Source organism: Erythrolamprus reginae, chromosome Z, assembly GCF_031021105.1.
Source record: "Erythrolamprus reginae isolate rEryReg1 chromosome Z, rEryReg1.hap1, whole genome shotgun sequence".
Classification (NCBI taxonomy): domain Eukaryota; kingdom Metazoa; phylum Chordata; class Lepidosauria; order Squamata; family Dipsadidae; genus Erythrolamprus; species Erythrolamprus reginae.
Window position 1 is genome coordinate 118,404,685 of NC_091963.1, and position 12,762 is coordinate 118,417,446.

The following is a 12,762-nucleotide window of genomic DNA, read 5'->3' on the forward strand; positions in this document are numbered from 1 at the left end:
GGAGTTGAAGTCCGTAAGTCTTAAAGTTGCCAAGCTTGGGAACGCCTGTTCTAATGACAAGTAACAGAAGCAAATACATAATGCAGTGATGGCAAGCCTTTTTTAGCAGGTGCTAAAAGGGTGCACGCAGTAGCATGCGCCCACACCCATAATGCATGCACACAACCTCCCCCCCCCCCCGCTCCCCATTTGTGCACATGTGCACAGGCATCACTAAAGCTGTTGGGCTGTTATTTGCTCTCCCCAGGGTTCAGAAAAGTTTCCTGAAGTCTGAGGTCAGCAAAAAACAGGCCAATTGGAAGTTCAGAAATGAAAGGAAGTGGAGCTGTCTTACTACTTACCTTCAGTTGCAACCAGACCTCATATATCTCAGCCTACTTCTGCAGCCGGAATGGCTTTCCTGAAGGCTTGTGTAGCCAATAACAGAGCTCCACAGAGATTTGGAGCTCTATTATCAGCTACAGAGGCCTTCAGGAAAGACCTTTAGGAAAGGCCTCTGCAACTGATAATAGAGCTTCAGATTGATCTGCAGAAGAAATGGGAGATGTGAGAGGCTTGGCTACAACTGTTCAAAGCCAAAGAAGTTCCTGAAGACCTCTGACAGCAAAAAGGAAGCTGAGGGTAAGCACACAAATGACCTCCTGGTTGGCCTATTTTTGCTGTGGGGAGAGCAAAAATGGCTGAAAAGACCAAAAATCAGCAGGCTAGCATGAGCATGCACGCTGGAGCTGACATAGAGCAACGCCTCGCGTGCCCTCAGATATGCCTTAGCGTGCCACCTGTGGCATGTGTGCCATAGATTCGCCATCACTGGCATAGTATATAAACAGCTGGCTATAAATAAAAGTAGTATCAATTTTGGTAAAGATAACTCTTTCCCTCTCCTGCACTGGCTCATACACAGAGTTGCCTTCCACTTATAGGTGAATGCATGAGAGGTAGTACATGTAGCCTTTCAAGGTCGGTAAAATGAGAACCCAAATTGTTGGGGGCCATATGCTGACTCTGTAAACCGCTTAGAGAGGGTTGTAAAGCACTATGAAGCGGTATATAAACCTAAGTGCTATCGCTACTACGATGCTGAAATGTATTTAAAAGGAAAATTTAGTTCAGTAATTCTGTCACACAGCAACTTCCATACCTATTTATTTATATCCCACCTTTATTATTTTTATAAATAATGCAAGATGGTGAACTTATATATTTTATCTTTCTCTTTTCCTCCCAACAACTCTGTGATGTGGGTTAGGCTGAGAGAGTGTAACTGGCCCAAGGTCCCCCAGCTGGCTTTCGTGCCTAAGGCAGGATTAGAATTTGTGGCCTCCTGGTTTCGAGACTGCTGATCAAACTGGTTCTCAAGATTAATTGCTGTATTCTACATAATTACATCATGGTTAGAGCTAAGACTGGCCCAAGCACCTTTCTTAGTGTATACTGTTTAATAAGTTATAGAATATAAAATTATGTTAGTGCATAATGTTCATTAAATTATGGGATACAAAATTCTTACAGATGGAGCATAGAGACCAAAGACTAGTCATCACATACAGCTGTATTCGCTGTATTGCTTGCTACTTACATAAGAGGGTAGAAGAATTGAATTGCATTGAATTATTCACTTTCTCTTGTTTCTGAAGTATTTCCATGAATTCAAAATCCTTCTCTGCAGCCTAAATCATCATTTGCATAACAACATTTGAATGAAAATATGTCATTCTAACCACACTGAGGGGCTCTAGCTTGCCAGTTCAAATTTCATCATCGAGTTCAACAAGATAAGTCAAAAGGATGAATCTTCAGCTGTGAGAGCCTGTAACGTGCAGGTTGCTAAGGATCGTAAAGCAAAGGTAGGTACATCTGACTTCAAGATTAAGAAGAGCTGGTGCTGCCTCCCATGGATAACATAGGCTTTGTGCGTAGTATAGACCATATAACAGTGCTGAGGAGAGTGGGAAAAACCAGCATGAAAGTCCTCCTGCAGAGGGACTGGAGAAAATAAATATTTATGTATTCATTTTATTTATATCCCACCTATATAAGTTTTACAAATAATTCAGGACAGTGAACATACCCAATATATATTCCTCATTTTCCTATTATCCCCACAGTGCCCTGTGAGATCTTTGATTATGTTCTACAGGATCCTCTCAGATTTGGTATAAATACTCCAAAGAAAGGCAACAAAAAGATCAACTCTGGAATGCACCACTAGATACTGCTGCTATTTACTCTAAAAAGTATTAACTTTCCTCTAGTATTATTAAAGAATACATATATATGGCCATCAAATTTGCCATGTGCAATACAAGCACAAATTGAGAAATATCTTGGCGCCTATTGATTATTTTAGTAACACGGGATTTCTTCCATTTTTTATGAATAGTCAGATATTTAAAAGCTCAATGTGCAAATATTTTTCTCAACAGAAAGATGGGAACATACCTGTATATTCTTCTTGCTTCTCACAAGGAAAGTATAAGGAAGTAACTAACGCATAGAAAGAACGGAGGGCACGAAGCCGTCTCTTCACGGACATTACAGATCCTATAAGAAAGAGTTCAGGATGAGATTTTAATAGGCTAATCGTTCATCCCGTAAATTGTCAGTATTGTATGATTTTCATAATTATTAAAATAGAAGGGGGTCCTAATTTGTCCTCTCCTAGTACAAGAATGTATGAAGTATACCTTCAGTTGGAGCCCCATGAGGATGCACAGTAAAGAGGCTTTTCCTTTGGTCTTGATTAATTAGCAGTAACCTGTAAAAGATGAGCCCATGATTTATATCTAGGGAAATAATGGTAAAAGTACTGCCCCTGAATGTTGCAGGACACTTTAAAAAGAGGACAATGGTTTAACAAACATTGAGTCCACATCCTAAATGAGATCAGTTTCTTGGACCACCCAGAAATTTGAAACTCACCCCAAGATATCAGGAGAAAGGACAATGCTAGGCGGTAGGCATCTGGCAGGGCCTCTGACAGTTGCCTTCAACAGATCCAACAATGGTTGCCAAAATTGATTAACTAGCTGTGGAAAGAAAGAAAAGCTTCAACAGACATTTGGCTCCAACTTCAAAGATCAACAGGCATCTTGTTATTTATAAACCTCTTAGGCAACCCCATCAAACTGAAACCATACAACTGAAAGTCAACAGCAAATGGTGATTATTGTTATTATTGTTTTTTTACTCCTCTGGATTTTAAAGGGTCTGAGTGAGACCAAAACTCACCAAGAAATAAATTGCTCCTATTCCCATCCTTAAAATCTCCAAAGTCACGTGAAAAATGTTACCACACCTCTCCACCAGAAATGGGGGGTGGGGGGTGGGCTGCACTATGACCATTAATCTGGAGTAGCTGCATGCTACTCTGTTTTCCCCAAAATAAGACATCCCCTGATAATAAGCCCGATTGGGCTTTTGAGTGCATGGCAATAAGGCCAAGCGCTTATTTCAGGGTTCAAAAAAAATAAAAGACAGGGTCTTATTTTCAGGGAAACATGGTATTTCAAGCATGCCTCCTTCATTAAACCCAGTATGTAAATCAGCAATGGTCAACAAACAGATGCACCAGTTCCAAATATACTTTAAGAATGGTGATAAACTGTTCTTCTAGACAAAGAGATCAGACACATTTGAAATGCAGCACACTCACCTCATCAGTCAGGCATTGTAAGGAGGGATTAGGCCCACAGAGCAATACTACTTCCATATCAGGCACAAGCTGAAAGGTCAAGAATCGGTGTGGAACCTACTGGAGCAAAGGGACAGGGAAAAATTAGAAATATGGAGTTATATTGCCTCCGTCCCTCCTCAAATCTTTAACCTGCTCACCGTGGGACTGCCTTGGGGAAGGTAAACGGGCAGATCACGGGAAGTATGTGGAGGAAGGGAATGTACAAGCCACATCAGTAGCATGGCCTCTGGGGCTGCAAGCTGCCACCATTGTTCAGTTGCACATAAGATATGAGTGCCCACAACCAGGCAACCAAACCGGGATTCTGCTGCAGAGGCAAAGGCTTCTAGGCATTCCTGAAGCAGGAAAAAACAAGACAGCATTAAGATTTGCCTTTTTATGAAAAATTTAATAAAGTTTAATTTTAAAAAAAAGATTTGTTTCTAATTCTCCAAATTACCCTTATCTCTCAATTTGTAACTTTCATTAGTATGAGATTAAAACAGATGATAAGATGCAACAAATAACTTTAGAGTGGGCACTATCAACACTTCCTTTACTTACACTTAGATCTTGGGATTGAACAGCTAGTGTACAAATCCACAAAAGTTGTCGCTTTGGCAAGGAAGCAACAATAGATATAAAATGTATATTTGTACCTGAACTAAAGCATCAGGTTTGAAATACTCCACATTTCTAAGTTAATTTAAAGTGTTTTGGTAGAGAAATGGTTCATAGATCAATTTTTCCATCAGCATCCAAAATCCTAGACTGAAAGATTGAATGTGTTGAGACATATTGAAGGAAGAGAAATTTAAATGGTCTCACTTGCAGAATTGCTCTGGAGGGCATCACAGCACATTCCACACACTGGGTCAGATCAGCACAGCTATTGCCTGGCTCCAGGAAACTGTCAATCAGTTTATAACATGACTAGAGAATTGTGCAAGAAATGATTAAGTGGCAAAGGATTAAAATATTCCATACATTTAGTTTATTAAGCAGCAAAACGAACAGTAAGAATTACCACTAATTCACTTCTTCTGTTAGAATTTCTTGATGTAATACAGAAGCCATTGCTGCTTCAAGCTAAAGGCAGTGGTTTTAAGGCAAAAAGTAGGCATAAAATATTCCTCTATGTAACATTTGATATAAAAGCATTAGCAAGAAGTCTCTCAACTGACCGAGGAGCTTGTTATAGAAAAAAAGGAAACATTTCCTAAAAACGAATCCTTTGTTATCTTCCAAGTAAAAGTTCCTCTGCAGTCCACATTCTTGTCTTCCATTTTCATATGATATACATTTACTCCTCTCTCCACATTTCTAGTGACAGTTGGGTCAGACATTACCTTTAGATCCTTTTTGAGACGTTCAATGTTCTGAACATTTGTTAGTTCTTCCAAGCCCAGAACTAGTACCTGCATCAAAATACATCATGCCATTCAGATGCCGAAACAAACCCTTGGGAAATTGTGAGAATTTAAAAGGGAGAACAAAAGCATACTACAAACCTTTCCTGTAAAAATAGACTAACTGATCTATATTACTAGAAAAAAAATCACCAGGTACCTCACCACTTAATTCCACATGATGAGAAAAATTTGCTTTGTATAGGCTCATAGGATTTTTAACCATGTGCACACATACCGTCTATATGAACATATAAAATAACTATTTTACTTGAAATTATTTATTTGCCCAATGGACCAGGTTTATCTTCCAATTTCCTTTACAGAGGTCATTTTTGATCACTCACCATGGCATTGAAAACATTCTCAAGAAGCCTTCCAAGACTGAAATCACTGGCATCTTCTTCTGAGGACAAGACAATGAGGGTGATACTGTGAACAACAAACAAAAGAGAAATTGAAGATAGTATCTGAGTGCAAAATATTTACAGCAGATACACATAAAAATATATTTCCCATGTTTTGCAAATTTTCAAATTATGTTTTCACTAAAGCTGACTGGAATTTGAAAATAATGAAGAATAGATAGTTGTAAGAAATTGATAATTCTAGATATACTCTCAACTCAGCTGGAATGATCAGTGTCAGCAGAAACTGCTTTGTGAATACAGAAATAGGAAAGAAAATTTTGTTAGAAACTTTCTTGTATTTCCCTCTACTCTCTGAGCTGTGTTTATAACAACTCTTTAAATAGGAAATTGTACCTCAAGTTGTTTTTTTCTTCCTTCATTCCAACCTTTTCCTGTTTTTATACTGTGTATTTAAGAGCTCTGGAAATCTAGAAACATATTTAGTTGAAAAGATGAATAAAAACTACCGATGTGGGCCAATCTTCTATGTTGATCTGAAATAGTTGGAAGAATTTCTCTACGTATAAAATACATTTTGAAAATTAATAGAACTGAAAATGAAATAAGGTTCTCATTTTACTCGTTTTCAGCTTTTTCATTTTACCCATTCTAGTTTAGAAGTCTAAAAGAAAGGCAGCATAAATAATATAACTTGAAATGACAAAAATAAAGAATACATTTCTTAACCCTAGCCCTTTCTAACTCCTAAACTGAAATAATTGCACTTTGGTGGGAAAAAATGCAAAATGAACCTTCCTGAACCTAAGCAAGCATGAGGAATGAAATAAAACCTTTCTCTAGACTGTCTTACCATGCAATAAAATTTGTAATAATACCAATATATGTTAGAATGCCTGTTTCAATAAGAAGGCCCAATGTTGTATCATGAACAAATGGGATATCCAAATAAAATAAAACTGAATTGTGCGTATTTGTATATCAATGCTTTGATTTTACATTATTCAAGACAGAAGTACCATTTCCCCCAAAATAAAACATCCTCTGATAATAAGCCCAATTGAGCTTTTGAGCACATGGCAATAACGCCAAGTGCTTATTTCAAGGTTCAAAAAAATATTTCAGGAAAACACAGTAATTATATAATAGACAATATTCCAGAAAATGAATATTAAGCACTATTAGGATTGTGTGTTGCTATTCCACATAATTTGGTAAGCATTAACAGCCTACTGAACAGCCAATGGGAAATCAGCAAAAATTACAACGCAGATTAATACAGGCATATTTAATTCCATATCACACAATTTTCTGTTTCAAGTATTTGAACTGGCATGGAGAACACTTCATATGAAGAAAAACTCAAGAAATCAGAGACAATTAAAAATAGTTGATAAAATTAAAAAGTTGATAAAGATATTTAGCATTCTGATTATTAGCAGAAGGTTTTATATGTCAGTTTTGCAATTACTGAAGGATTGAAGGTTTCAGTATTCTAAAATTATTGATGCTAAGGACTTAATTTATAAAACCTGAAAGATGTTTTTAATTCTTGTAAAAATTAGCATTTATTTATTTATTTTGTCAAACAAATATAGGATAGTAGTATATTATAAACATAACATAGGAAGTAATGATAAAAAAAAGACTATAGGACAGGGACAGTAGTCATAATGGTGCGCTTATGTATGCCCCTTATAAACCTCTTAGAAAAGGGGAAAGGTCAACTAGACAATCTAAGGTTGAAGATTCTGGGGTTTGGGGAATAAATAAGAGAGTCAGGTAGTCAATTCCAGGTGTTGATAACTCTATTGCTGAAGTCATATTTTCTGGAGTCTAGTCTAGAGTGTTTTAAATTTAGTTTGAATCTATTGTGTGCTCATGTGTAGTTGCAGTTGAAGGTGAAGTAATTAACAGGAAGGACATTTTGGTATATAATTTTGTGAACTATGGTTAGATCAGTTCAGAGGTGACATAGTTGCAAATTGTCTAAATTGTCTAATTTCAGTATTTCAAGTCTGATGGAGTATTTTGTTGTGAGAGGAGGAGTGAAGTATTTATTGGATTTGTATGCTGCCTCTTTCCGTAGATTTGGAGCGGCTCACAACAAATATAGAATACATAGTAAAACAATTTGATCCAATTAATTAATTAATTATATTAATTTATTAGATTTGTATGCTGCCCCTCTCCGAGGACTAATTATGATTTAATTTAATTAATCATGATTAAAAGACCTAAAAAGATCCTAAAAACTTAAAAACACTCAATTTATCATTCACTCAATAGGTCACTCTAAATACATTTGTTGGTCAAGGGGTGGGGGAAGCTAGTGGCCCCAGGCCTGGCAGCAAAGATGAGTTTTCAAACTTTTTCAGAAAGCAAGGAGGGTGGGGGCAGTGCGAATCTCTGGGGGGAGCTGGTAATCTCCTGGACCCAGCTCTGTGTCACCTCCCTGCTGGCCAAGACCAGCCAGGAGGGGCAAGGGTCCAACAAACAGATGGCGGAACTCACAGCTCCAATGGCCTTGTTCACTTCATCAGGTGTCACCAGGTCAAACTCGCTCCAAACAGGTGAATCAAGACGAGCCCCTGTCACTTTGACTGACTCGTCATTAGACAACTCAGCATTCCAATTGGAGTCAAGACCAGTCCGGATCTAAGCAATTTTATCTGCGAAAAACTTGTTAAATGCCTCAGCACTACCCTGCAAGGGCTCCCCAATTCCCCCCTGATTAAGGAGGGGGTGGGTCACCCTAAACAGGGCGGCTGGGTGGGATTCCACAGACGCAATGAGGCAGACATTGTAGGCACTTCTTGTCGACCTAATCGCCACTTTGTAAATCTTAATATGAGTTTTTACAAGTGTTCAGTCAGATTCGGATCTAGTTTTCCTCCAATGCTTCTCTAGACTTCTGGCATTTCATTCCCCAGAGCTCCCCAGTAAACCAAGGAGAACTCCAGGGTCTGTCGCCAAAGAGAGGTCACAAAGGCGCAATTCGGCCTAGAGCCTTTGTCGCAGCTGTATTCCAGGCTGCAGCAAAGGACTCTGCCAAACTGTGTACAAGCGAAACCGGCAAAACCCCAAGTGCCCTTTGAAAACCTTCTGGATCCATCAGGCGTCTGGGGCAGAATTTAGTATTCAAGTATGTATTTAGTATTCTGATTCTTTTTACCAATGTGTAAGACAGCACATTTGCTGGTTGAGATTTGAGGTTTCCAGTTGTTAGACCATTCGGCTACATGGTCAAGGTCATTTTGAAGGGTAGCAGTGTTGTAGGTGGTATTAAATAGTTTAACATCATCGGGAAAGAGAACACCGTTACTTATACAGTGGTACCTGTTCTTATGAACTTAATTCGTTCTGTGACCAGGTTCGTAAGTAGAAAACTTCGTAAGAAGAAACAATTTTTCCCATAGGAAAATGCAGAAGCAAATAATGCATGCAAACGCATCCCAAAACTCACCCCTTTTGTCTTATTACTTCCGGCATTCGGATCCTTGTTCGGCGGTGGGTGGAGGAGGCACGGGGGGGGAGGGGGAGAGAGACAGTGGAGGCTACCTGGAAGGAGCCTCGTAGGTGGATTAACACACGTGGGATCTAGGCCCGTTTTTGGGGGGCTCTGACACGGGAGACACTGCAATGGGATGCTCCGCACCACACCGACTGTGAGGGACTCCCATTTCCCCCCAAGACTTTCTCCTGTGACTGTCCTGGGGGAACTTTCAGTCGCTCTTGGGGGGGGTTTGACAGCGGCTCGGTATTTGAGGAGGGGGCTCGGCGCGCTAAGCGGGAAGGCAGACCCTCATTCATTATGTCTCCTCCTTCTTCTCCCTGCCCGCTCACACGCACCCTCATCCCTGGCAGCTGCGGTCCCCGATCACAAAGCCTTTTCACTTTTTTTGGCCTCTAATTTGTTCGGTGTGGAGCGGGATCAATAGGAGAAAGAGGAGGATGGCATGCGTCTCTCCTCCTCGCTTCCGCTTCTTCTTCCGCCTCTCCTTCCAATTAAGACAGTTCTCCAGCCTGCGGGGGGAGTGGAGAGTTAAAGCCCGCTACTTTGGGTGCCTTGAAGGGACTCTCCCGGAGGAAGCGGGTGCCAGGCACAGAGTGCAAGCCAGGGAGCCTTGTCTGAGGCCGGGATTCCCTGCCTCTGGACTGCCGCCACAAGCTAAGGGAAAATCCCAGGCGCTTCAGACGGCAACAGTCAGCGTTGGCAGTCTAGAGGCAGGGAATCCCGGCGGGGATGGCAAGCAAATGGGAAATCCTGGCGGTGGCAGTCACAAGACAGGGAAATCCCTGCGGCAGCAAAAGAGCGCATGCGCAGTAAGAGAGCGCACGCACCCAGGCTCAGGTTCGTACGGTGAAAATGGTTCTTAAGAAGAGGCAAACAAATCTTAAACACCGGGTTTGTATCTCGAAAAGTTCGTATGTGGAGGTGTTCGTAAGTAGAGGTACCACTGTACTGCTCAAAAAAATAAAGGAACACTCAAATAACACATCCTAGATCTGAATGAATGAAATATTCTCATTGAATACTTTGTTCTGTACAAAGTTGAATGTGCACAACAGCAGGTGAATTGATTGTCAATCAGTGTTGCTTCCTAAGTGGACAGTTTGATTTCACAGAAGTTTGATTTACTTGGAGTTATATTGTGTTGTTTCAGTGTCCCCCTTTTTTTTTGAGCAGTGTATAATATGGTCACAAAGATCATTTATGTACAGTATGAACAGTGTTGGACCTAAAATACTGCTTTAAGGGACACCACTGATGATGGGAGCAGGATTAGATATGGCAATTCCTATTTTGACTACTTGTTGTCTATTAGACAGGATTGCTGTTATCCAATCATGTAATGGTCCAGAGATGCTGTAGAATTTAATTTTTAGAAGATGTTTGTTGTGAATTACTGAATCAAAGGCTTTGCAATAGTCTATGTAGATTGCATCTATTGTTTTACCCGGGTCAGGTTGAGTGTTTTTGTAGTGTAGGAGTTGTAGATTACGGGATAATTTTTTTCTGAAACCAAACTGTTTGTTGGAAAGTAGGTTATTAGTTTCTATGTGAATGGATTGATTCCATGATTTTGCAAGTGACACATCCCAAAGAGATTGGTCTAAAAAAGTGATAGTCTCTTACTGTGATAATGGCGTCAGGGAGGAATGCGTTGTTGAATTTAGTAGTTTTTAGCAAGATAAGGAGTTCAGGTATTTTGTTAACAAAGCTTCTTGAATTCATTAGTTTGCATTTAAGATTATCAGTTGTTGTTATTGAAGAAGTAAGGGGTGTGCATACTTGCTCTTGGTTTATTGGGAGTTGATTTTAGTTGATGGTAGATTGAAGGTTAGGATGGATTTGGTTTGAATGTTATGATTTATGGGGGGCATGGGGGGTTGATCTTGGTTGAAGTTGGATTGGAAGTTAGGATGGTTTTTGGGTGATGGTGGTTAGAAGGATGGATAGTGGAATGCGGGTCTTGGTTTTGATGCAGCCAGCATGGCATTAATGCCTACTGAAGAAACAGACCACGTGCTAGCAACATAGCAAGTTGGGGACATACATATTACCGATTGTACATACCTATTATGAAACACTTTCCACATCACGTGAGTATTCTCTGTACGGGCTGCTATCAGCTGGACATCTAAATTGGAACCAAACATATGAACCCCATTCAGGGAGCCAATTACAGAAAAGGGTAACTGGGAAAGAAGAGATAAACATTAGTGTAATATTCATATAAGAACATATAAAGATACAATAGACAGCTAGACCAGGGATAGGCAAAGTTGGCTCTTCTATGACATGTGGACATCAACTCCCAGAATTCCTGAGCTAGCATGATTGACTCAGGAATTCTGGGAGATGAAGTCCACAAGTAATAGAAGAGCCAACTTTGCCTACCCCTGATACTAGACAATTCAATTGTCTATTTAAACTGAAAAGTTTTCCAAAATATTTAGCACTGTTTTTCCTCACTTTTCTTAACAGATAACTTTTAGCAAAATGGATTAAGGCAAACCATTTGCCGGATATATCGTTTTTCCCACTCTGATAACAACTTGGATAACAAACATTTTTAATTCTTCTTTTGTCATGCTAAACTTTAAAAACTTTTAATTTAAAAAAAAATCAAAAAGAAAGTTTTATTATTTATTATTTATTGGATTTCTATGCCGACCCTCTCCGAGGATTACACAACTTCTTAGATTGTTGGACTAACAAGTCAATCATTATCTTCTCCTGACATGCAGCATTTTGGCAAGCATATATTTTCAGTAGAAGATAATATATGTAGCTCAGGGTTGGAACTATGGAAGTCTTTGTTGCTCTTTGAATTTGTTAGAATTCCATTATCCAACTATGTAATGTCATCAGTGCGAGTGAGTGTGGGATTTGCTCTCCATTTATATACAGTATTTTGCCTGCCAATGTTGCTGGGGCTATGGAGGTTTTTTGTGTGTGTGTGTAATAGTTCTTTGATTAGGATATTGTTTCCTGCTTGATTGTTTGTCTGATGTTGATCCCTGTCTATTCTGACTGTTGACAGCTGGAGAACAGAGAGCAAACTCCAAATTTTTTTAAAAATATATTTTTCATTTTTAAACATCACAATATTTTAACACAGCTCTACATCGGTAATCATAGATTATTTCTATGATTATTACTTGGGTAATATACATTATACTTTATTTCATACGTTTACAGGGTTCCATATTTTCCATAGGCTTAAAGAGTTCCATTATTCATTTCAAACTCCAAATTCATTACTACTGGTGATACTTGGTTGGATAGCTGTAGGCAAACAACGCTGCCCAAAGGCGGCGAAACGCCACAAAACAACTATTTCTTAAAGCAAAGTGATTCGCTACCAATTGGAATATAAAGCAGATCACCTCTCACCTGCCGCTTTGTAGACCCTCCTCTGCTCCTACAGAATAAGGGCACTCCACTACTGGCCGTAAGGCACAACAAGGTCACGGAATTCTCCGCCTCCTCCCACATTTTGAGCCAGGGAGCCTTTTTCCACACGGGACTGGGAGCGGGAGTAACTCTACCGAACGCAAGACTCCGTTGTTTCTATTCCTTTAGTCTTAATAACCCCCACATTTTCAGCCTTCGGATTCACTGCCGCCATATTGAGTAAACCCACGGTATGCCGGGATGTAAGCAAAGGCGATGCCATGGTAACAACTGCACTCATGCATGATTGGTTCTTTCCTTCTTTGCCCCCTCCCACCGGTCTGCGATTCGTTCACTCTTTACAGGGAGGAAGGCGGTGAGTTAAATCATTCTTAATTATCAAGA

The 12,762-nt window shown here is 39.7% G+C and overlaps 1 protein-coding gene across 4 annotated transcripts; it reads right to left on the bottom strand.

Moving 5' to 3' along the window:
- Positions 1-1,420: 1,420 nt before the first annotated feature.
- On the bottom strand, positions 1,421-12,617 carry FUZ (fuzzy planar cell polarity protein). 4 transcript variants are annotated; one of them, XM_070728933.1, is made up of 11 exons: positions 12,358-12,615; positions 11,035-11,156; positions 5,433-5,517; positions 5,026-5,094; positions 4,505-4,609; positions 3,835-4,032; positions 3,656-3,751; positions 2,923-3,029; positions 2,688-2,758; positions 2,443-2,544; positions 1,421-1,939 (listed from the first exon to the last, which is right to left on the bottom strand). In XM_070728933.1, exons 1-11 carry the CDS (start codon positions 12,457-12,459, stop codon positions 1,797-1,799), a joined length of 1,200 nt encoding a protein of 399 aa, XP_070585034.1. In that variant the 5' UTR covers positions 12,460-12,615; the 3' UTR covers positions 1,421-1,796. The 4 variants fall into 4 exon arrangements, with proteins under 4 accessions (XP_070585034.1, XP_070585032.1, XP_070585035.1 ...); XM_070728931.1 differs by having other exon boundaries at positions 1,421-1,986; XM_070728934.1 differs by lacking the exon at positions 5,026-5,094 and having other exon boundaries at positions 1,421-1,986; positions 12,358-12,617.
- Between the last annotated feature and the right edge of the window lie 145 nt (positions 12,618-12,762).

Coding starts and splice junctions, on each gene's coding strand:
- FUZ (XM_070728931.1), bottom strand. CDS start 12,459: ATGTGGGAGGAGGCGGAGAATTCCGTGACCTTGTTGTGCCTTACGGCC. Junction 11,157..12,357: donor GAGGGTCTACAAAGCGGCAG/GTGAGAGGTGAT, acceptor CTTCTTTCCCAG/TTACCCTTTTCTGTAATTGG. Junction 4,610..5,025: donor GTCTCAAAAAGGATCTAAAG/GTAATGTCTGAC, acceptor ACAATTCTCTAG/TCATGTTATAAACTGATTGA.